This window comes from Podarcis tiliguerta (assembly GCF_965153285.1).
Source record: "Podarcis tiliguerta genome assembly, chromosome: 2".
In the NCBI taxonomy this organism is placed as follows: Eukaryota; Metazoa; Chordata; class Lepidosauria; order Squamata; family Lacertidae; genus Podarcis; species Podarcis tiliguerta.
The window spans coordinates 106,177,039-106,201,203 of NC_139535.1; the positions used below are offsets into that span (position 1 = coordinate 106,177,039).

The 24,165-nt window shown below is 43.9% G+C and overlaps 2 protein-coding genes and 1 long non-coding RNA gene across 3 annotated transcripts; 2 read left to right on the forward strand and 1 right to left on the reverse strand.

Annotated features, from left to right (window-relative positions):
* The first annotated feature begins 774 nt into the window (after positions 1-774).
* On the forward strand, positions 775-24,154 carry LOC310671264 (uncharacterized protein). Its single transcript, XM_083427009.1, has 5 exons — positions 775-1,734; positions 6,797-7,032; positions 7,974-8,004; positions 20,142-20,750; positions 22,656-24,154. Exons 1-5 carry the CDS (start codon positions 1,231-1,233, stop codon positions 22,890-22,892), a joined length of 1,617 nt encoding a protein of 538 aa, XP_083283135.1. The 5' UTR covers positions 775-1,230; the 3' UTR covers positions 22,893-24,154.
* On the forward strand, positions 11,625-15,206 carry LOC310671677 (thiol S-methyltransferase TMT1A-like). The gene is made up of 2 exons (XM_083428076.1): positions 11,625-12,132; positions 14,947-15,206. The coding sequence occupies exons 1-2, from the start codon at positions 11,761-11,763 to the stop codon at positions 15,181-15,183; spliced, it is 609 nt and encodes a 202-aa protein (XP_083284202.1). The 5' UTR covers positions 11,625-11,760; the 3' UTR covers positions 15,184-15,206.
* On the reverse strand, positions 13,288-14,934 carry LOC310671737. The gene is made up of 2 exons (XR_014508130.1): positions 13,756-14,934; positions 13,288-13,725 (listed from the first exon to the last, which is right to left on the reverse strand). It is a non-coding gene; the product is annotated as an uncharacterized lncRNA (long non-coding RNA).
* Positions 24,155-24,165: the final 11 nt, after the last annotated feature.

Below are 24,165 nucleotides of genomic sequence, written 5' to 3' on the forward strand. Positions count from 1 at the left end.
ACCTGTGAACTTCTTGTGCAAGCTGTAATTGGATGCACACACATGTATGTTATTGCCAATCCATTTTTTATTTCCACTTGACAGACTGTCCAGCTATCTTCACTTTCCACAATCCAGCTGCTCCCATGCAGATGTGAATATTGCCATAGCACATAGCTTGGGCTTGCGTCATTCACTTCCACGTGAGCATGCATGAACTCCCATTACTATTCTCCCTGGAAGCATCTGATCCCCATGGAGGTTGGGATATCAGAAGAAGAAGAGTTTGGACTTGATATCCCGCCTTTCACTCCCCTTAAGGAGTCTCCAAGTGGCTTACAATCTCCTTTCCCTTCCTCCCCCACAACAAACACTCTGTAAGGTGAGTGAGGCTGAGAGACTTCAGAGAAGTGTGACTAGCCCAAGGTCACCCATCAGCTGCATGTGGAGGAGCGGGGAAGCGAACCCAGTTCACCAGATTACAAGTCCACCGCTCTTAACCACTACACCACACCATTGTCCATTACCTTAAACAGAATTTCCTTTTAATTTTGAAGATGATTGAGAGGTTCCTATTGCAGGTGCTGCCAGTGTGGTGCTTGCAGGCACACGCATGCTAACAGAGGCCTTTCCTGAAACCCACGGAGTCCCTTCCCTGCACTTAAAGCCTACACAATACAAAACAGTGTCGGTGTATGTATGTTTTGTTTTATTTGTTTTTTATCTTATATTTTGGATATGTACAAGTTTTGTTTCCTTCAAATTGGGGGGGGGGGGCTCCAAAGGCAGTGGGGCCCTAAGCTATAACTTGTTTAGCTTATACGTAAATCCGGCATTTATGACCGCGGAGTACTTCTGCAATAAAGTGTTAGAATACCCCCTAAATGAGATTATTTCCCTCTTAAAGACAGCAAATACAGTTTATAAATTCCCTCTGACAGGGGCAAGATTACGAGTGTGTGCACACACAAGGATATTGGTGAGTGTGTGTGTGTGTGTGAGTGTGTTTAGTTTATGAAGAATATTCCTCTCCTCCCTTTGAGATCTCGCAGCCAGTGTGGTCACTGCCAAGGGCTCTGGCAGCTGTACCTTTATCATATATCAAGCTATTCCTGGAACTTGGTTGCTTCGTTTTAACTGGCTAGTTATTTAGGGCTGGAAGCTGCAGATAAAAACAAGCCCCACCCTCGAGACTCTGCGACTGACTTTCTCTTCTCCTCTGACTTTGCTGTTTTCTGCCCTCCTGCTAACATGGAAGCAACATGCCTCATTGTCCTGCTCAGGTTATGCGTCCAGATATTAGCCTTCCCTGCTTACTTGCTGTGGTATCTGGGTATCTGGGAACCCCTTTGCAAGAAGTTATTCCCCTACTTCATGGCTGTGGTGACCATCTGTTATAATAAGCACATGTCTGACAAGAAAAAGGAAATGTTCAGCAACCTGAAGGACTTTGCCAGTCCCACCGGGGCCCTCACACTGTTGGAGATTGGTGCGGGAACTGGTTCCAACTTTCAGTTCTACCCCGCGGGATGCAAAATCATATGCACTGATCCGAACCCCAACTTCCAGAAGTTTCTCGACAAGAGCGTGGCTGAAAATCCACACGTGCAGGTGGAACGTTGTTTGGTGGCGTCGGCTGAGGACCTGCACCAGGTACCAGCTGCATCGGTGGATGTGGTGGTTTCAACGCTGGTGCTATGCTCTGTGAAGAGCCCTGAGCAAGTTATGAAAGAAGTCCTACGGGTGCTGAGACCAGTAAGTAGCTCACGCCGTGGGAAGAACAAGGACAATTCAGTAACTCCAGGGGCATGCTGTATTCTCGGGTGTTAGTCAATTCTATATCCGTTGGGCAATCACAAATGCAGGTAGATGGATTCGGATCCCTTGTTGTTTCTGCGTAAACCAATTTGCTTCTGAGCTATTTACATTCTCACAAGTTGGAAACGTTGGAATCACTCCCTTGCTTTTCTCTCTTAACTACAGTTAGGAAGAAACAATCCCACACTCTGTGTTACTGAGGGCACCTTAGACAGATCTAGACATGCCTCTTATTATTTTGTCTGTTGTTGTTGTGCACTTGTGAAAGACCAAAGCAAATTTTTAAACATGCTTGTCTCCAACTTTGAAACTGGTAGATGCTTGGGCAGGAAGGCCCAGTATACCTGAAGCAGCATCTCCATCCCACTCATTCAGCCCAGACAATGAGGTCCAGTGCTGAGGGCCTTCTGGCGGTTCCCTCACTGCGAGAAGTGAGAGTACAGGGTACCAGGCAGAGGGCCTTCTCGGTAGTGGCACTCACCCTGTGGAACGCCCTGCCATCAGATGTCAAGGAAACAAACAACTATATGACTTTTAGAAGACATCTGAAGGCTGTTTAGGGAAGTTTTTAATGTTTGATGTTTTATTGTGTTTTTAATACCCTGTTGGGCGGATAAATTTATTATTATTATTATTATTATTATTATTATTATTATTATTATTCTCCTGAATGTTTTTGACAGCAGCAGATAGCCATAGTTTTAAAGGAGAATGCTATAAGCATAACAAAACCATAACATCTTAACTACTTTTAAACAAGGAGATCTAAAGAGCAATCAGATTGTGCAAGAATGTGCATAAGAACATGCTTAACTTCAAGTCCCCTTTCGCAACAGCCTAGATTCAAGCTACAGAAGGGCATTTGCAACCAAGGCTATTTTAAAAGAAGTTGGAGAGGTTTTACTGCGCAGACTGTTCCAACACATAAATAAATAGTCAATTTAATTTTCCGTTAGTATTTGATGTTACCCTTAAGACTTCTCTTTAACTATCCTTTCTCAGATATGAATGAATAGACAGAAAGAGGAAAGCCAAGGCTGAACTTCTTTTTTAAAACTGACCTCATTGTAAAACATTGTAAAATATGTGAAAGCCCAGAGAATTGTACAGTGCTCCCCAGACACTCAGACACTCCTATTTTCCAGGGACAGTCCTTCATTTACAGAAGCTGTGCTGGTTTTTTATTTGATCCGGGAATGTCCCGCTTTTCTTTAGGATATCCCTATTTTCATTGGAGAAATGTTGGAGTGTATGGAGATCTGCAATCCCTGAATCAAAGGGATAAGTAACTATATAAGTTTTAGAAGACGTCTGAAGGCAGCCCTGTACAGGGAAGTTTTTAAATGCTTCATACACTGGCAGAGGGTCATGTCTGCCTTATCCTAAACCTCCCGCAGCAGCATAGATTAGGAAACAGAGTAACACAGAAAGTTGTGAGTGTTGAAATTGCTACATCCCTATGGCCTTTACAACAAACTCTGGACAAATCCTTCATGAAATATTCCGATTCACTCTTTGATGCAAGGTCTGATGATGATGTAAGAGTTCATGAGGTGGGGGGTATCAGGATTTTCACTTTGAGTCAGCAAACCGCAACTGATCTGAAAGGAAAGGAATTTGAATTCTGATATATGATAATAACTGTCAATTGGCTTCGGTGACAAACAGCATTTAAACAAATTCCAATTGCTTCCTGCAAACATGTGAAAATCTTTTTGTCTTCCCACCCCTTTTTGTTTTTTTGTTTTTTGTGGGAGCTGTAGTTTCTGTTGCTGGGAAAAAATGTAAATTTTGGTTTTCAAAATGTTCCAGCTTGCAAAGCAGAATTTTATCAAGCGATGGAAATGATATATTTGTGGGAAACTGATTTTTAAGAAAGAATGAAAGTGCTTTCAGATTATATATACACACACACACACATTATATATATATATATATATATATATATGCTTTCGTAGATTTTCACGGGTACAGGAATGCAGGTTTTGGTGTCCTCGGGTGTCTTCCCGTGTAAAAGTTGGGGTGTCTAGGCGACGTTTCGACGAGGTCTCACTCGTCATCTTCAGGCTGGTGCTTTCGGCTTCTTGTTACTGGAACAGAGCAGGATCTCAGTGTTTGAGTTCCTATAAATACTGTTGAGGAGGTGTGGTGTATAGCCTCCAATGTTCTGGGCAGAGAGGAGGTTCCCAGGCTAGTGTGCCTTTTCTTCTTTTGTTCCTTAATTACTTGAGGGATATCTTGAGTGATTTCTTGAGTGATTTCCTGAATCCCACTTAGGTGGGTCATTAGGTGTGGATTAGTTGCTAAAGCCTTCGTGTCTTGAACTCTTGAACTTTGTGAAGAGTTTTTCTGAGAAGATGGCTGTACTGCACTTGGTTGTGCTCTGGCTTGGCTTCGTGTATAGGGGCGAGCTGTGGTTTTGTGGCCTGTGCCAGCCAGATCTGTGTAGGGATTGCAAACCCAGACCCTCTCCACAGATAAATTACAGACACCATCCAGTAGCCAAACCAGGGTGGCACCTCCGGATGCTGCACCCCCCTGCAATCCCTACACAGATCTGGCTGGCACAGGCCACAAAACCACAGCTCGCCCCTATACACGAAGCCAAGCCAGAGCACAACCAAGTGCAGTACAGCCATCTTCTCAGAAAAACTCTTCACAAAGTTCAAGAGTTCAAGACACGAAGGCTTTAGCAACTAATCCACACCTAATGACCCACCTAAGTGGGATTCAGGAAATCACTCAAGAAATCACTCAAGATATCCCTCAAGTAATTAAGGAACAAAAGAAGAAAAGGCACACTAGCCTGGGAACCTCCTCTCTGCCCAGAACATTGGAGGCTATACACCACACCTCCTCAACAGTATTTATAGGAACTCAAACACTGAGATCCTGCTCTGTTCCAGTAACAAGAAGCCGAAAGCACCAGCCTGAAGATGACGAGTGAGACCTCGTCGAAACGTCGCCTAGACACCCCAACTTTTACACGGGAAGACACCCGAGGACACCAAAACCTGCATATATATATATATATATATATATATATATACCACTTTAGCTAATGGAGCCTCCTGCTGCCGCCGTGCCGTGCCGCCGCGTGATTTCTGTTCTTATCCTGGGGCAAAGCTCTTAACCCGAGGTACTACTTCCGGGTTAGTGGAATCTGTAACCTGAAGTGTTTGTAACCCGAGGTGTTTGTAACCCAAGGTACCACTGTATATATATTCCACCATGAGTCATTCTGATTCCTCAAGAGCAATATATTTTAAACTCGCAGTGGTAAATTCTTAGGCTAGGGACATGATCCAGCCCAAACAGCTATTATCTTTCTCCCTGCAACACCGCCAATTTGGACAGCTGCAAATTGGATGTAAATTGCCCTCTCCTTGGTCATCAGATAGTTCATTTGATGAGCCAGGAAAAGGGATAGCTCCGCTTTTCAGCTGATCTGTATGGATCCATACTGACTTTTGGACCTTCTCAGCATTGGCATGCAGCTGTCAAGGGTTTGCTAAGCTTGACTGCAACCTTCGGCCAAAAAGGTTAGTTAGTTATCCCAGTTCATAATCCTAAAAGGACTCAACATACCGTATTTTTCACTCGATAACACGTACCCAACCATAACACGCATGTAGTTTTTAGAGGAGGAAAACAAGGAAAAAAATATTCTAAACGAAACAGTGGATGTATGATTTTTGTGTTCATGCTGTGGCCACAGACATGTGATCTGACGGTGAGTTTGGGGTTGCCCAATGCAAAAATCCTGAGGATCCATGTGGATCCATGTTTGTAACCACGTTTTTGCACCACTGCAGCCCCAGGCAACAGTGGGTGCGTGATTTTTTTGGTACAAACTGTAGCCATGGACATGCTATGTGATCTGATGGTGAATTTGGGGTGACCCAGTGCAAAAATCCTGAGGATCCATGTGGATCTGTGCTTTGTAACCACGTTTTAAGTGGGGAGGAAAGAGGGAAGGAAAAGCACTCAAGGGACAAGAAGCACCTGTGGAGAAGGCACTCTGTCCCTCTCTCCTCCCCATTCAGCGGCTCTTCTCCCACTGGAAACCATGGAGGAGGGGAACATTCGCTCCGTAACACGCACAGACATTTCCCCTTACTTTCTAGGAGGAAAAAAACGCGTGTTATGGAGCGAAAACTACGGTAAATAAACTTCGGAATTTTTAGCAGTTCACAGTGTACTTTAATTTGCGGTTTGCACAATCAGTTATTTAGAAACGAGCCCTTAAACTCAACCTGTTACTCATTAACATGTCCAAGGACTGAACTGGGGTCATGTTTGACAATTTTTCACGTTGGCAAAAAGCGGTTGTGAAAAGTTCCAAAAGGATTTCTCCAAACCATAGCACTCCTGCTCCAAACTGAGCGAATGGGCATTAAAATGGCCAATGAAGTTCAAAGTAATCAAGTGTAGAGTGATTTTGGGGTGATAAATAAAAATAAAATCACATATAACCTCAGGAATCTGAATTGGTGGTAAGTGACCAGGGATGAGACTTTGCAGCCATAGCAGATAGCTTGGTGAAGAGGTTGACCCAGCTTGTAGTAGCTGTGAGAAAAGGCAAAATATGGAGATGTGTAATATTATGCACAGAATGCACAGAACGGAGAAAGCGGACAGAGAAACCATAAAACTGTAGAATTAGAAGGGAGCCTGAGGATCATCTAGTCCAACCCCCTACAAGGTAGGAATATGCAGCTGTCCTGTACAGGGATCGAACCTGCAACCTTGCCGTTCTCAGCACCATGCTCTAACCCACTGAGCAGTCTGTGTTCCTCTCATAAGACTAGAACCCCAAAGCCATCCAATGCAGCTGAATGTGGGAAGATTCAGGACAGAATTCAGGGAGGCAGTGGCTGTTGCCATGAAAAGTTAACAGCACTCTGATACCATTAGCGCTGATTGTGCAAAGGAATATCTGAGGAAATCCAAAGGAGAATCGAAAGTAACTTATATGCATTCATTTCTTTTTCTCCAGGGTGGCGCTTTCTACTTCCTAGAACACGTTGCAGGTGCTCCTTCCAGCTGGACTCTCTTCTGGCAGCAGATCTATGATCCAACTTGGATATGTCTGTTTGACGGGTGCCACTTGGCCAGAGAAACCTGGAAAGACCTGGAAAAAGCTGGCTTCTCAGAGCTGAAGCTACGGCACATACATGCTCCTTTAAAATGGCACCCTACTAGGCCGCATATCATAGGTTATGCTGTAAAGTAGCTTGGAAATAAATTTCTGAACAAGATCTCCATGCAGGTGTCTCTGGATTGGGGTGTAGAACCTAATCATAAGAATTATAGCACAGCCCATTACTATGTCACCTATGGCCTGTGAACCTCTTGTACAATCTGTAATTGGATGCACACACATGTATGTTATTACCAATCCATTTTTTTCCCACTTGACAGACAGCTACCTTCACTTTCCACAATCCAGCTGCTCCCATGCAGATGTGAACGTTGCCATAACACGTAGCTTGGGCTTGGCTCATTCACTTCCATGTGAGGATTCATGAACTACCATTACTATTCTCCCTGGAAGCATCTGATCCCCATGGAGGTTGGGATATCAGAAGAAGAAGAGTTTGGACTTGATATCCCACCTTTCACTCCCCTTAAGGAGTCTCCAAGTGGCTTACAATCTCCTTTCCCTTCCTCCCCCACAACAAACACTCTGTAAGGTGAGTGAGGCTGAGAGACTTCAGAGAAGTGTGACTGGCCCAAGGTCACCCAGCAGCTGCATGTGGAGGAGCGGGGAAGCAAACCCAGTTCACCAGATTACAAGTCCACCGCTCTTAACCACTGCACCACACCATTGTCCATTACCTTAAACAGAATTTCTTTTTAATTTGGAAGATGATTGAGAGATTCCTATCGCAGGTGCTGCCAGTGTGGTGCTTGCAGGCACACGCGTGCTAACAGAGGCCTTTCCTGAAACCCATGGAGTCCCTTCCCTGCACTTAAGGCAACGTTTTATTGCAGCCGGTATAACAGGTTGTGGAGTGTGCCCACAACAGCTTATCTGGTTTGCTAATGTGCCCCCAGGCACTTTTTGTAGTCCTTGTTTATTGCTATTTACACAACGGGCAAGAGGCGGCCTAATTTCAATCATCATCACTGCTGCCAGTTGCCTTTACGACCCTTCTCTTACATTCCCACAGTCTTCTGATATCTGTGTGCACAGAGATTCCGGTCTTTGCTCCACCTCTGAGCCAGAGCTTAACCCTGCAACACCTGTGAATCTGTCTGCTCCCTTTCCTGCGTCTCCCCTTCTTGCGTTTCTTCCCTGCCCTCTCTCTCCTCCCCCACCGTGGGCTGGGAATCTCTCTTCGCTTCAGTCTCTCCTCCTTCTGAAGCCCTCTTCCCTCTCTTCTTCCTGTCTCTCATACAGTTCAGGCTCACTGATATAACTAATGTCAGGGAGTTCTGACATAAGTACCTATATGATGTAAACTACTAATAATTATAAATAGCAGATTGTAGGCCCCTATATATAGAAATGAGCAAAGCAGTGATATTTTAGGGGGCAGGCTAGCAGGTGGGGCCCATTACTTACATCATAGGAGCCTACACAACATAAAACACTGTTGCTGTATGTAGGTTTTATTTTATTTTTTTATCTTACATTTTGGAAATGTACATCCAAGTTTTTTTCTTTTAATTTTTTGGGGGCCCCAACAGAGTGGGGCCCTAAACTATAGCTTGCTTAGCTTATAGAGTACGTAAATCCAGCACTGATCCTGCAACAGGGCCCAGTTATTCTGAAAGGATCGCTGTATGCCTATATTCTAATCTCAACAGATGGGTTTTTATCCTATGCTAAGAAATCAGGCCTTGACTCCGTAAGCTGCGGAAAATCTTTTTTTGAAAAAATCCTTAACCCGCATGGTCAGAATTTCACTAAAATCCTGACGTTATGCAATTCACTCATAAATGGTGCCAAACGGTTGCAAATGCCACTCTGAAAGGTTTAGCGGTGAAAACCAAAGGGTTTTTATCCTAGGCTAAGAAATCAGGCCTTGACACCGTAAGCTGCGGAAAATCTTTTTTTGAAGAAATCACAAAAAATCTGACATTATGCAGTTTAGGTTAATTTATAATTAACCTAAAGTAGGTAATAAAAACCATCAGGTGTCCATGTCTCTTCTGCCACCGAGAGAACAAAAGAACAGCCAGAGCGGCAGCTGCCAAAGATGTTATTCTTATTTCAGACAATTCCAATAATTAAGGGGACAGTGATATTTAAAGAGTAGCAAAGAACAATTTCAAGATATATCTGGCAGGGTAAGAAGCCAAGAATTATGTATAAGTTATTAACAGATGCAAAAGAAAGAGGAGGCTTCGCCCTGCCAGACTTGAAATTATATTATGAAGCTTCATGTCTCTGCTGGCTGAAAGAATGGATAAAGTTAAAAAATACTGAGCTATTGGATTTAGAAGGTTTTGATAACAGATTTGGCTGGCACGCATATCTATGGTGTGAGAAAAGAAAGATTCATAAAGGCTTCAAAAACCACATCTTTAGAAGATCTCTCATAGAAATATGGGAGAGATATAGAAATTTATTAGAATCAAGAACTCCCCACTGGCTATCTCCGTTAGAAGTTATGAGTCTTAAGAAAGTTAATATGAGGGGGAACTGGATTACATATAAAGAATTGATTATAAAGGAAGGAGGAAAATGGAAAATGAAACCCTATGAAGAAGTGAAAGAGTATGTGTATGATTGGTTGCATTATTATCAGGTTAACGAAATGTTTAAAAGGACTTAAAAGAAAGAGGTTATGAGGAAAAAGAATCTAAATTTGAAATAGAAATAATAAACAATGAAAATAAATTTTTGTCCAAAATGTATAAAATCTTGCTAGAATGGTATACAAAAGATGAAGAAGTTAAATCGGTTATGATACACTGGGCCAGAGATTTGGGTTATAATATACAGTTTAACGATTGGATAAAACTGTGGAATGAAAATATAAAATTTACGGCATGTACTGCGTTAAAGGAAAATGTTATGAAAATGATTTATAGATGGTACATCACACCTGTGAAACTGGCAAAAATGTATAAAACATGTAATATGTGTTGGAAATGTAAAGAAAAAGAAGGAACATTTTACCATATGTGGTGGGACTGTAAGAAGGTGAAGGGCTTCTGGGAAATGATATATAATGAGATGAAAAAGATGTTGAAATATACATTTGTTAAGAAACTAGAGGCTTTTCTTCTAGGAATAGTAGGAAATGAAATAAATAGAATGGATTGTAAACTTTTCCAATATGCAGTAACAGCAGCGAAAATACTATTGGCCCAAAAATGGAAACAGGAACAACTGCCAACGCTCAAAGACTGGAGAATGAAACTGATGGACTATGCTGAACTAGACAAACTAACAGGAAAGATCAGATATATATGAGATCAAAGGTTCATTGAAGACTGCGGAAAATTTTCAGACTATCTGAAATGTGTATGTGATGAGCAAATAACACTAGTGGGATTTCAAGAAGTTCTGTAAATGATAGAGGACTATTGTATTGATGAAAACTAAGAGTGTGAAGGTTTATAAAATGCAATATAAAATTAGAAAATGCGTATTTAAGAATTTGAATAATGGATGATTGTCAGAGAGGTTGAAGGAAGTCAAAAAGAGAAAATATGTGATAAAATCTAGATTGGATATTATAAATGTATGTTGCTATATATATATATATATATATATATATGCAGGTTTTGGTGTCCTCGGGTGTCTTCCCGTGTAAAAGTTGGGGTGTCAAGGCGACGTTTCGACGAGGTCTCACTCGTCATCTTCAGGCTGGTGCTTTCGGCTTCTTGTTACTGGAACAGAGCAGGATCTCAGTGTTTGAGTTCCTATAAATACTGTTGAGGAGGTGTGGTGTATAGCCTCCAATGTTCTGGGCAGAGAGGAGGTTCCCAGGCTAGTGTGCCTTTTCTTCTTTTGTTCCTTAATTACTTGAGGGAAGGAACAAAAGAAGAAAAGGCACACTAGCCTGGGAACCTCCTCTCTGCCCAGAACATTGGAGGCTATACACCACACCTCCTCAACAGTATTTATAGGAACTCAAACACTGAGATCCTGCTCTGTTCCAGTAACAAGAAGCCGAAAGCACCAGCCTGAAGATGACGAGTGAGACCTCGTCGAAACGTCGCCTTGACACCCCAACTTTTACACGGGAAGACACCCGAGGACACCAAAACCTGCATTCCTGTACCCGTGAAAATCTACGAAAGCATATATATATATATATATATATATAGACAGCCAGAGCGAATAAAAGTAAAGCAGCTGCTTGAGACAAAAAAACAAACCCACAAGGGAAGCAAATATATTACTGAAGACTACCATAGTTTCAACTCAGGGGTAGCCAATCCTTCCACCCCAACATTTTTCAGCGCAGTTTTGGTGTGAAAGAGTTCTGCCATGGGAAAAAGGTTTCCCCTTATATTTAGGAAAAGCTTGTAACAAATTTAAACCAACATTCACTTTGGGTTACTACAGGACCGCGGAGTACACTGCTGCAATAAAGTGTAAGAATACCACCTAAATGAGATTGTTTCCCTCTTAAAGACAGGAAATACAGTTTTTAAGTTCCTCTGACAGGCAAGATTACAAGTACATGCACAAACCATGTTATTGGTGAGTTTGTGTGTGTGTGTAGTTTATTAACAATATTTCTTTCCACCCTTTGAGATCTTTGAGGACTGGAAGCAACAGATAATAACAAGCCCCACCATTGAGACTCTGCGACCGACTTTCTCTTCTCCTCTGGCTTTGCTGTTTTCTGCCCTCCTGCTAACATGGAAGCAACATGCCTAGCTGTCTTGCTAAGGTTCTGCGTCCAGATATTAGCCTTCCCTGCTTACTTGCTGTAGTATCTGGGTATCTGGGAACCCCTTTGCAAGAGGTTATTCCCCTACTTCAGGTCTGTGATGACAATCAGTTATAATAAGAAGATGTCCGACAAGAAAAGGGAAATGTTCAGCAACCTGAAGGACTTTGCCAGTCCTACGGGGGCCCTCTCACGGCTGGAGATTGGCACAGGAACTGGCTCCAACTTTCAGTTCAACCCCATGGGATGCAAAATCATATGCACTGATCTGAACCCCAGCTTCCAGATGTTTCTCAACACTAGCCTGGCTGAAAATCCACATGTGCAGGTGGAACGCTGTTTGGTGGCTCCGGCTGAGGACCTGCACCAGGTACCAGCTGCATCAGTGGATGTGGTAGTTTCAACGACGGTGCTATGCTCTGTGAAGAGCTCTGAGCAAGTTATGAAAGAAGTCCTACGGGTGCTGAGACCGGTAAGTAGCTCACGCCGTGGGAAGAACAAGGACAATTCAGTAACTGCAGGGACATGTGTATTCTCGGGTGTTAGTCAATTCTATATCCGTTGGGCAATCACAAATGCAGGTAGAAGGATTCGGATCCCTTGTTTCTGCGTAAACCAATTTGCTTCTGAGCTATTTACATTCTCATAAGTTGCAAATGTTGGGATCACTCCCTTGCTTTTCTCCCTAACTACAGTTAGGAAGAAACAATCCCACACTCTGTGTTATTGAGGGTACCTTAGACAGATAAAGACATGCCTCTTATTATTTTGTCCATTGCGCACTTATGAAAGACCAAAGCGAATTTTTAAACATGCTTGTCTCTCATGTTGAAACTGATAAGAGGGTTCGGCAGGAAGGCCCAGTATACCTGAAGCTGCCTCTCCACTCCCGTCGTTCAGCCTGGACACTGAGATTCAGCTCCGAGGGCCTTCTGGCGGTTTGCTCACTTTGAGCAGTGAAGGGAACCAGACAGAGGGCCTTCTTGGTAGTGGCGCCCACCCTGTGGAACGCCCTACCAAGGAAATAAACTTTTAGAAGACATCTGAAGGCAGCCTGTTTAGGGACGTTTTTAATGTTGGATCTTTTATCGTGTTTTTAATATTCTGTTGGGAGCCATCCAGAGTGGCAGGGGGAAACCTGTATGTATGTATGAATGAATAAATAAATTATTATTATTATTATTATTATTATTATTATTATTATTATTCCTCACATTTCAGCCTCTCTGCATTTGTTTTGTGCCTATCCCCACCTGCCTTTAAAAAAAAAGAAAAATAGAATGATTCATGTTTGGGAATGGCTTTTTAAACACATTATAGCCTCTCTTTCCTTTTGAAGTATAGTGAGTAAAATGTATTTGTTTCACCCACTGAGATTTCCTTGACATCTTCCATCTCTGCTTACCAATGAAACTGGCAAAGTTGGGGGCAAACTCAAAATCACCCTTGGCTAAGCTGTTAACTGACTCTAGTGACAGATCTCATACCCTCCAACATTTATTTGATGAAAATAGGGACATCCTATTAAACAACAACGGCAGCAATTGTATTATTCGTTGCCCCAACCACTCTGGGCTGCTTTCAACATACATAAAAACATAATAAAACATAAAACATTTTTTTAAAAAATCCCTATACAGGGCTGCCTTCAGTTGTCTTCTAAAGGTTGTATAGTTACTTATCTCCTTGGCTTGGGAGTCACATAACTCCATATCCTCCAACATTTCTCTGATGAAAATAGGGACTGAGGAAAAGCAGGACATTCCAGGATCAAATCAGAAATCGGGACGTAAATCTAGGACTCTTAGCATAGGGACATGATCCAGACCAAACAGTTATTATCTTTCTCCCTCCAACACCACCAATTTGGACAGCTGCCACAAAAAATAAAAAATAAGTGCAGAGTAGACCTATTAAAATGAATGAACCTCGCTTAGTCACCGTGATTAACGTAATTTCAATAGGTCTACTTAGTTAAATACCTGCCAGGGTACTAGGGTGGATGAAGTTATTTAAACCTCTCCTTCAAGCCCAGTGGCCTGGTGGGGATGTAAATTGTCCTCTCCTCGGTCATCAGTTAATTTATTTGATGAACCAGGAAAAGGGATAGGTCCCCTTTTCAACTCTTACATCTGTATGGATCCATACTGAGTTTTGGACCATCTCAGCATTGGCATGCAGCTCTCAAAGGGTTTGCTAAGCATGACTGCAACCTTGGGCCCAAAAGGTTAGTTAGTTATCCCAGTTCACAATCCTAAAAGCACCCAACATAAATAAACTTTGGAATTTTGAACAGTTTACATACCGGTTCACAGTGTACTTGAATTTACAGTTTTCACAATCAGTTATTTGAGAAACAAGCCCTTAAACTCAACCTGTTAATCATTAACATGTCCAAGGACTGAACTGGGGTCAAGTGTGACAATTTTTCACGTTGGCAAAAAGCGGTTGTGAAAAGCTCCAAAAGGATTTCTCCAAACCATAGAACCAACTCCTAGGGGCCGAGGTCCCACTGACCCCACAAATAAAATATCTGAGGGGGCAGGGAACCCCCAAAGGTGATGGGCAACATGATTAAAATGGAGTGTGTCTGTGTACTACTTCTTGTGGTCGATTATATGGGGAGGGGCATACCTGGCCTTCCCCAATATTTTATTCAAGTTGCCACTCCTGCTCCAAACTGAGCGAATGGGCATTAAAATGGCCAATGAAGTTCAAAGTAATCAAGTGTAGAGTGATTTGGGGGTGATAAATAAAAATAAAATCACATATAACCTCAGGAATCTGAATTGGTGGTAAGTGACAAGGGATGAGACTTTGCAGCCATAGCAGATAGCTTGGTGAAGAGGTTGACCCAGCTTGTAGCAGCTGTGAGAAAAGGCAAATATGGAGATGTGTAATATTATGCTCGGAATGGAGAAAGCGGACAGAGAAATCATAAAACTGTAGAATTAGAACGGAGCCTGAGGATCATCTAGTCCAACCCCCTACAAGGCAGGAATATGCTGCTGTCCCGTACAGGGATCGAACCTGCAACCTTGGCGTTCTCAGCACCATGCTCTAACCCACTGAGCAGTCTGTGTTCCTCTCATAAGACTAGAACCCCAAAGCCATCCACTGCAGCTGAATGTGGGAAGATTCAGGACAGAATTCAGGGGAGCAGTGGCTGTTGCCATGAAAAATTAACAGCACTCTGATACCATTAGCACTGATTGTGCAAAGGAATATCTGAGGAAATCCAAAGGAGAATCGAAAGTAACATATGCATTCATTTCTTTTTCTCCAGGGTGGCGCTTTCTACTTCCTAGAACACGTTGCAGGTGCTCCTTCCAGCTGGACTCTCTTCTGGCAGCAGATCTATGATCCAACTTGGATATGTCTGTTTGACGGGTGCCACTTGGCCAGAGAAACCTGGAACGACCTGGACAAAGCTGGCTTCTCAGAGCTGAAGCTACGGCACATAGATGCCCCTTTAAAATGGCCCCCTATTAAGCCGCATATCATAGGTTATGCTGTAAAGTAGCTTGGAAATAAATTACTGAACAAAATCTCCATGCAGGTGTCTCTGGGTTGGGGTGTAGAACCTAATCATAAGAATTATAGCACAGCCCATCACTATGTCACCTATGGCCTGTGAACCTCTTGTACAATCTGTAATTGGATGCACACACATGTATGTTATTACCAATCCATTTTTTATTTCCACTTGACAGACTGTCCAGCTACCTTCACTTTCCACAATCCAGCTGCTCCCATTCAGATGTGAACGTTGCCATAACACGTAGCTTGGGCTTGCCTCATTCACTTCCACGTGAGCATGCATGAACTCCCATTACTATTCTCCCTGGAAGCATCTGATCCCCATGGAGGTTGGGATATCAGAAGAAGAAGAGTTTGGACTTGATATCCCGCCTTTCACTCCCCTTAAGGAGTCTCCAAGTGGCTAACAATCTCCTTTCCCTTCCTCCCCCACAACAAACACTCTGTAAGGTGAGTGAGGCTGAGAGGCTTCACAGAAGTATGACTAGCCCAAGGTCACCCAGCAGCTGCATGTGGAAGAGCGGGGAAGCAAACCCAGTTCACCAGATTACGAGTCCACCGCTCTTAACCACTACACCACACAATTGTCCATTACCTTAAACAGAATTTCTTTTTAATTTGGAAGATGGTTGAGAGCTTCCTATCGCAGGTGCTGCCATTGTGGTGCTTGCAGGCACACATGTGCTAACAGAGGCCTTTCCTGAAACCCATGGAGTCCCTTCCCTGCACTTAAAGCAACGTTTTATTGCAGCCGGTATAACAGGTTGTGGAGTGTGCCCACAACAGCTTATCTGGTTTGCTAATGTGCCCCCAGGCACTTTTTGTAGTCCTTGTTTATTGCTATTTACACAACGGGCAAGAGGCGGCCTAATTTCAATCATCATCACTGCTGCCAGTTGACTTTACGGCACTTCTCTTACGTTCCCATAGTCTTCTGATATCCATGAATCTGTCTGCTCCCTTTCCTGCGTCTCCCCTTCTTGCGTTTCTTCCCTGCCCTCTCTCTCCTTCCCCACTGTGGGCTGGGAATCTCTTCGCTTCAGTCTCTCCTCCTTCTGAAGCCCTCTTCCCTCTCTTCTTCCTGTCTCTCATACAGTTCAGGCTCACTGATATAACTTATGTCAGGGAGTCCTGACATAAGTACTGTATTTTTCGCCCCATAGGACGCACCGCCCCATAGGACGCACCTAGTATTTTTTTGGAGGGGGGGAATAAAGGGGGGGAAATTATTTTTCCCCCAGGCGCGGGGCTGGCATGGGGGAAGCCCGAGCTTCCCCCGACCCCAGCCCCCAAAACAGGCTGCTGCCTGCAAGCCTTGCGAGCCCGGCTCACCGGGCACGCAAGGCTTGCGGACATCTCCGCAGAGGGCGTCCTCTGCTGGCCGCGCGAGGCTTGCGGACACCTGCACGAAGCACGGGGTGCCCTCCGGAGGGCACCCCGTGCTTCGGGCTGCAGGCTGCTGCCCGCAAGCCTTGCGAGCCCGCGGGAACTGCCCCGGGCTCGCAAGGCTTGCAGATAGCTTCCTGAAGCCTGGAGAGCGAGAGGGGTCAGTGCGCACCGATGCCTCTCGCTCTCCAGGCTTCAGCGAAAACCTGCATTTGCCCCATAGGACGTACACACATTTCCCCTTCATTTTTGGAGGGGTAAAAGTGCATCCTATAGGGCGAAAAATACGGTATATGATGCAAACTACTAATAATTATAAATAGCAGATTGTAGGCCCCTATGTATAGAAATGAGCAAACCAGTGATATTTTAGGGGGCAGGCTAGCAGGTGTGGCCCATTACTTACATCATAGGAGCCTACACAACATAAAACACTGTTGCTGTATGTAGGTTTTAAAAATAACAAATAAGTGCAGAGTAGACCTATTAAAATGAATGAACCTCTCTTAGTCACCGTGATTACCGTAATTTCAATAGGTCTACTTAGTTAAATACCTGCCAGGGTACTAGGGTGGATGAAGTTATTTAAACCTCTCCTTCAAGCCCAGTGGCCTGGTGGGGATGTAAATTGTCCTCTCCTCGGTCATCAGTTAATTTATTTGATGAACCAGGAAAAGGGATAGGTCCCCTTTTCAACTCTTACATCTGTATGGATCCTTACTGAGTTTTGTACCATCTCAGCATTGGCATGCAGCTCTCAAAGGGTTTGCTAAGCATGACTGCAACCTTGGGCCCAAAAGGTTAGTTAGTTATCCCAGTTCACAATCCTAAAAGCACCCAACATAAATAAACTTTGGAATTTTGAACAGTTTACATACCGGTTCACAGTGTACTTGAATTTACAGTTTTCACAATCAGTTATTTGAGAAACGAGCCCTTAAACTCAACCTGTTAATCATTAACATGTCCAAGGACTGAATTGGGGTCAAGTTTGACAATGATACCAAATTTTTCACATTGGTTAATGCTAAATATGGAGATATGTAATGTTATGCTCGGAATGGGGAAAGCAGACAGAGAAATCATAGAATTGTAGAATTAGAAGGGAGCCTGAGGATCATCTAGTCCAACCCTCTACAAGGCAGGAATATGCAGCTGTCCCGTACAGGGATCGAACCTGCAACCTTGGCATTATCAGCACCATGCTCTAACCCACTGAGCAGTCTGTGTTCCTCTCATAAGACTAGAACCCCAAAGCCATCCAATGCAGCTGGATTGAATTCAGGACAGAATTTAGGGGAACATTGGCTGTTGCCATGAAAAATTAACAGCACTCTGATACCATTAGCGCTGATTGTGCAAATGAATATCTGAGGAAATCCAAAGGAGAATTGAAAGTAACTTATATGCATCCGTTTCTCCAGGGTGGCGCTTTCTACTTCCTAGAACACATTGCAGGTGCTCCTTCCAGCTGGACTCTCTTCTGGCAGCAGATCTATGATCCAACTTGGATATGTCTGTTTGACGGGTGCCACTTGGCCAGAGAAACCTGGAACGACCTGGACAAAGCTGGCTTCTCAGAGCTGAAGCTACGGCACATACATGCTCCTTTAAAATGGCACCCTACTAGGCAGCATATCATAGGTTATGCTGTAAAGTAGCTTGGAAATAAATTACTGAACAAAATCTCCATGCAGGTGTCTCTGGGTTGGGGTGTAGAACCTAACCGTAAGAATTATAGGACAACCCATCACTATGTCACCTATGGCCTGTGAACCTCTTGTGCAATCTGTAATTGGATGCACACACATAGAATCATAGAATCATAGAATCATAGAGTTGAAAGAGACCACAAGGGCCATCGAATCCAACCCCCTGCCAAGCAGGAAACATCATCAGAGCACTCCTGACATATGGTTGTCAAGCCTCTGCTTAAAGACCTCCAAAGAAGGACACTCCACCACACTCCTTGGCAGCAAATTCCACTGTCGAACAGCTCTTACTGTCAGGAAGTTCTTCCTAATGTTTAGGTGGAATCTTCTTTCTTGTAGTTTGGATCCATTGCTCCGTGTCCGCTTCTCTGGAGCAGCAGAAAACAACCTTTCTCCCTCCTCTATGTGACATCCTTTTATATATTTGAAGATGGCTATCATATCACCCCTTAACCTCCTCTTCTCCAGGCTAAACATACCCAGCTCCCTTAGCCATTCCTCATAAGGCATCGTTTCCAGGCCTTTGACCATTTTGGTTGCCCTCCTTTGGACACGTTCCAGTTTGTCAGTGTCCATCTTGAACTGTGTTGCCCAGAACTGGACTCCAGGTGAGGTCTGACCAGAGCAGAATACAGTGGCACTATTACTTCCCTTGATCTAGATGCTATACTCCTATTGATGCAGCCCAGAATTGCATTGGCTTTTTTAGCTGCCGCGTCACACTGTTGGCTCATGTCAAGTTTGTGGTCAACCAAGACTCCTAGATCCTTTTCACATGTACTGCTCTCAAGCCAGGTGTCACCCATCTTGTATCTGTGCCTCTCATTTTTTTTGCCCAAGTGCAATACTTTACATTTCTCCCTGTTAAAATTCATCTTGTTTGTTTTGGCCCAATTCTCTAATCTGTCAAGGTCGTTTTGAAGTGTGATCCTGTCCTCTGGGGTGTTAGCCACCCCTCCCAGTTTGTTGTCATCTGCAAATTTGATCAGGATGCCCTTGAGTCCATCATCCAAGTCGTTGATAAAGATGTTGAATAAGACCGGGCCCAAGACAGAGCAGCTGCATGTGGAAGAGCGGGGAAGCGAACCCAGTTCACCACATTACAAGTCCACCGCTCTTAACCACTACACCACACCATTGTCCATTACCTTAAACAGAATTTCTTTTTAATTTGGAAGATGATTGAGAGGTTCCTATTGCAGGTGCTGCCAGTGTGGTGTTTGCAGGCACACGTGTGCTAACAGAGGCCTTTTCTGAAACCCACGGAGTCCCTTCCCTGCACTTAAAGTCTACACATCACAAAACAGTGTTGGTGTATGTATGTTTTGTTTTATTTGTTTTTTATCTTATATTTTGGAAATGTACAAGTTTTGTTTCCTTCAAATTGGGGGGGGGGGACTCCAAGACAGTGGGGCCCTAAGCTATACCTTGTTTAGCTTATACGTAAATCCAGCATTTAGGATCGTGGAGAGCTTCTGCAATAAAGTGTTAGAATACCCCCTAAATGAGATTATTTCCCTCTTAAAGACAGCAAATACAGTTTTTAAGTTCCCTCTGACAGGGGCAAGGTTATTGGTGAGTGTGTGTGTGAGAGAGTGTGTTTAGTTTATGAAGAATATTCCTCTCCACCCTTTGAGATCTCACAGCCAGTGTGGTCACTGCCAAGGGCTCTGGCACAGCGTGTTCTCCCTAACAGATAGCACGTGTTGCGGTTGGGAAATACAAGCTACCCTGTTATTGATTGGGAGATTTGGATAACCCAAGCCATAATTGGTTAAATTGGGTTGCTGGGGTGTTTTGATTGTTGCCAATTCAGAGTAGGGGTCAGAGTCTTTAAATACAGAATGCCCAACGCTGGGCGCTGGGCGTCCTCTTGGCTCACCCTCGAGACTCTGCGACTGACTTTCTCTTCTCCTCTGACTTTGCTGTTTTCTGCCCTCCTGCTAACATGGAAGCAACATTCCCAGTTGTCCTGCTCAGGTTCTGCGTCCTGATATTAGCCTTCCCTGTTTACTTGCTGTGGTATCTGGGTATCTGGGAACCCCTTTGCAAGAAGTTATTCCCCTACTTCATGTCTGTGGCATCCATCTATTATAATAAGCACATGTCTGACAAGAAAAAGGAAATGTTCAGCAACCTGAAGGACTTTGCCAGTCCCACCGGGGCCCTCACACTGTTGGAGATTGGTGCGGGAACAGGCACCAACTTTAAGTTCTACCCCACGGGATGCAAAATCATATGCACTGATCCGAACCCCAACTTCCAGAAGTTTTACAACAAGAGCCTGGCTGAAAATCCACACGTGCAGGTGGAACGCTGTTTGGTGGCTCCAGCTGAGGACCTGCACCAGGTACCAGCTGCATCGGTGGATGTGGTGGTTTCAACGACGGTGCTGTGCTCTGTGAAGAGCCCAGAGCAAGTTATGAAAGAAATCCTACGGGTGCTGAGACCGGTAAGTAGCTCACGCCGTGGGAAGAACAAGGACAATTCAGTAAATGCAGGGGCATGCTGTATTCTCAGGTGTTGGGCAATCACAAATGCAGGTAGATGGATTCAGATCCCTTGTTGTTTCTGTGTAAACCAATTTGCTTCTGAGCTATTTACATTCTCACAAGTTGCAAACGTTGGAATCACTCCCTTGCTTTTCTCTCTTAACTACAGTTAGGAAGAAACAATCCCACACTCTGTGTTATTGAGGGTACCTTAGACAGATCTAGACATGCCTCTTATTATTTTATCCGTTGTTGTTGCGCACTTGTGAAAGACCAAAGCAAAGCAAATTCTGGGCACCACAGTGTGAGAGCCAGTGTGGTGTAGTGGTTAAGAGCGTTAGTCATGTAATCTGGGGAACCGGGTTCGTGTCTCCGCTCCTCCTCATGCAGCTGCTGGGTGACCTTGGGCTAGTCACACTTCTTTGAAGTCTCTCAGCCCCACTCACCTCACAGAGTGTTTGTTGTGGGGGAGGAAGGGAAAGGAGAATGTCAGCCGCTTTGAGACTCCTTAAAGGGAGTGAAAGGCGGGATATCAAATCCAAACTCTTCTTCTTCTTCTTCTTCTTCTTCAAGAAGGACACTGACAAACTGGAACGTGTCCAGAGGAGGGCAACCAAAATGGTCAAAGGCCTGGAAACGATGCCTTATGAGGAACGGCTAAGGGAGCTGGGCATGTTTAGCCTGGAGAAGAGGAGGTTAAGGGGTGATATGATAGCCATCTTCAAATATATAAAAGGATGTCACATAGAGGAGGGAGAAAGGTTGTTTTCTGCTGCTCCAGAGAAGCGGACACGGAGCAATGGATCCAAACTACAAGAAAGAAGATTCCACCTAAACATTAGGAAGAACTTCCTGACAGTAAGAGCTGTTCGACAGTGGAATTTGCTGCCAAGGAGTGTGGTGGAGTGTCCTTCTTTGGAGGTCTTTAAGCAGAGGCTTGACAACCATATGTCAGGAGTGCTCTGATGGTGTTTCCTGCTTGGCAGGGGGTTGGACTCGATGGCCCTTGTGGTCTATTCCAACTCTATGATTCTATGAAATTTTTAAACATGTTTATCTCTAATGCTGAAACTGATAAGAGGGTTGGGCAGGAAGGTCCAGTATACCTGAAGCAGCCTCTCCACTCCCGTCGTTCAGCCCAGACACTGAGATCCAGCTCCGAGGGCCTTCTGGCGGTTCGCTCACTTTGAGCAGTGAAGGGAACCAGACAGAGGGCCTTCTCAGTAGTGGCGCCCACCCTGTGGAACGCCCTGCCATCAGATGTCAAGGAAATAAACTTTTAGAAGACATCTCAAGGCAGCCCTGTTTAGGGACGTTTTTAATGTAATGTTTGATCTTTTATCGTGTTTTTAATATTCTGTTGGGAGCTATCCAGAGTGGCTGGGGAAACCTGTATGTATGTATGTATGTATGTATGTATGTATGTATGTATATAAATTTTTATTATTATTATTCCTCCTTCTCACATTTCAGCCTCCCTGCATTTGTTTTGTGTCTATCCCCACCTGCCTTTAAAAAAATAAAATAATAGAATGATTCATGTTTGGGAATTGCTTTTTAAACACATTATAGCCTCTCTTTCCTTTCGAAGTATAGTGAGTAAAATGTATCTGTTTCACCCACTGAGATTCCCTTGACATCTTCCATCTCTGCTTACCAATGAAACTGGCAAAGTTGGGGGCAAACTCAAAATCACCCTTGGCTAAGCTGTTAACTGACTCTAGTGACAGATCCCATACCCTCCAACATTTATTTGATATATACAGCACTCTGATACCATTAGCGCTGATTGTGCAATGGAATATCTGAGGAAATCCAAAGGAGAATAGAAAGTAACTTATATGCATCCATTTCTGTTTCTCCAGGGTGGCGCTTACTACTTCCTAGAACATGTTGCAGGTGCTCCTTCCAGCTGGACTCTCTTCTGGCAGCAGGTCTCTGATCCAACTTGGATACGTCTGTTTGACGGGTGCCACATGACCAGAGAAAGCTGGAACGTCCTGGAAAAAGCTGGCTTCTCAGAGCTGAAGCTACGGCACATAGATGCCCCTTTAAAATGGCCCCCTATTAGGCCGCATATCATAGGTTATGCTGTAAAGTAGCTTGGAAATAAATTACTGAACAAGATCTCCATGCAGGTGTCTCTGGGTTGGGGTGTAGAACCTAATCATAAGAATTATAGCACAGCCCATCACTATGTCACCTATGGCCTGTGAACCTCTTGTACAATCTGTAATTGGATGCACACACATGTATGTTATTGTCAATCCATTTTTTATTTCCATTTGACAGACTGTCCAGCTACCTTCATTTTTCACAATCCAGCTGCTCCCATGCAGATGTGAACATTGCGATAACACATAGCTTGGGCTTGCCTCATTCACTTCCATGTGAGCATGCATGAACTCCCATTACTATTCTCCCTGGAAGCATCTGGTCCCCATGGAGGTTGGGATATCAGCCATTGTTGATTACCTTAAACAGAATTTCTTTTTAATATGGAAGATGATTGAGAGGTTCCTATTGCGGGTGCTGCCAGTGTGGTGCTTGCAGGCACACGCGTGCTAACAGAGGCCTTTCCTGAAACCCACAGAGTCCCTTCCCTGCACTTAAAGCAACATTTTACTGAAGGTTAACAACAGGAAGATTTAAAGGAACTATTAGAAACTCAAGGCAGCAGAGATATGAGATGATCAGACCCCCCCCCCCAAACTTGAAGCATGGGAAGTCCCAATAAAAATTTAAAATTTGGCAGAATATTTGGACTATATGATATTTAATTGTATAATTTGGAATATTTAATGTGATTTGATTGGATTGTTAAAATGGAAAACTTAATTAACAAATTTTTTTTTAAAAAAGAGCAACATTTTACTGCAACCGGTATAACAGGTTGTGGAGTGTGCCCACAACAGCTTATCAGGTTTGCTAATGTGCCCTCAGGCTCAGTGGCAGAGCGTGTCGTGCCAGCGCCTGAGGCTGCGTGGAGGGGGTGGGTGGGTGGGATGGAGGGAAACAGGCGAGGTATATATGCCTCATGGCATCCGTGTCACCCAGGAGATCGCAGCTGCAGAGATAAGAAGAGTCGTTCCGTTGTCTGAAGAGGTCACTTCTTGGTTCACATGGAGAAGTCGTCTTCAACAGAGTCCACTGATGAAAGCACACAGCTGTATTGAAGCAGCACTGGCTGTTAAAATTTTGCACCCAGGGAAACCACCCTGATCCACGCCACGCCACAGCTCAGCCTCAGAAAGTTTGCTGACCCCTGTCCTGCAGCGCTTTGGTTTATTTTTGTATTCTGCTTCCTCTACCTGCTTCCCCTTGCCTTTTATTTCTAATAAAGCTTCACAGTTTGACCGCTTAAGTGTGTGCAGT

Coding starts and splice junctions, on each gene's coding strand:
- LOC310671677 (XM_083428076.1), top strand. CDS start 11,761: ATGACAATCAGTTATAATAAGAAGATGTCCGACAAGAAAAGGGAAATG. Junction 12,133..14,946: donor TCCTACGGGTGCTGAGACCG/GTAAGTAGCTCA, acceptor CTTTTTCTCCAG/GGTGGCGCTTTCTACTTCCT.
- LOC310671264 (XM_083427009.1), top strand. CDS start 1,231: ATGGAAGCAACATGCCTCATTGTCCTGCTCAGGTTATGCGTCCAGATA. Junction 8,005..20,141: donor CTGTGTGCACAGAGATTCCG/GTCTTTGCTCCA, acceptor CTTTAAATACAG/AATGCCCAACGCTGGGCGCT. Junction 20,751..22,655: donor TCCTACGGGTGCTGAGACCG/GTAAGTAGCTCA, acceptor CTGTTTCTCCAG/GGTGGCGCTTACTACTTCCT.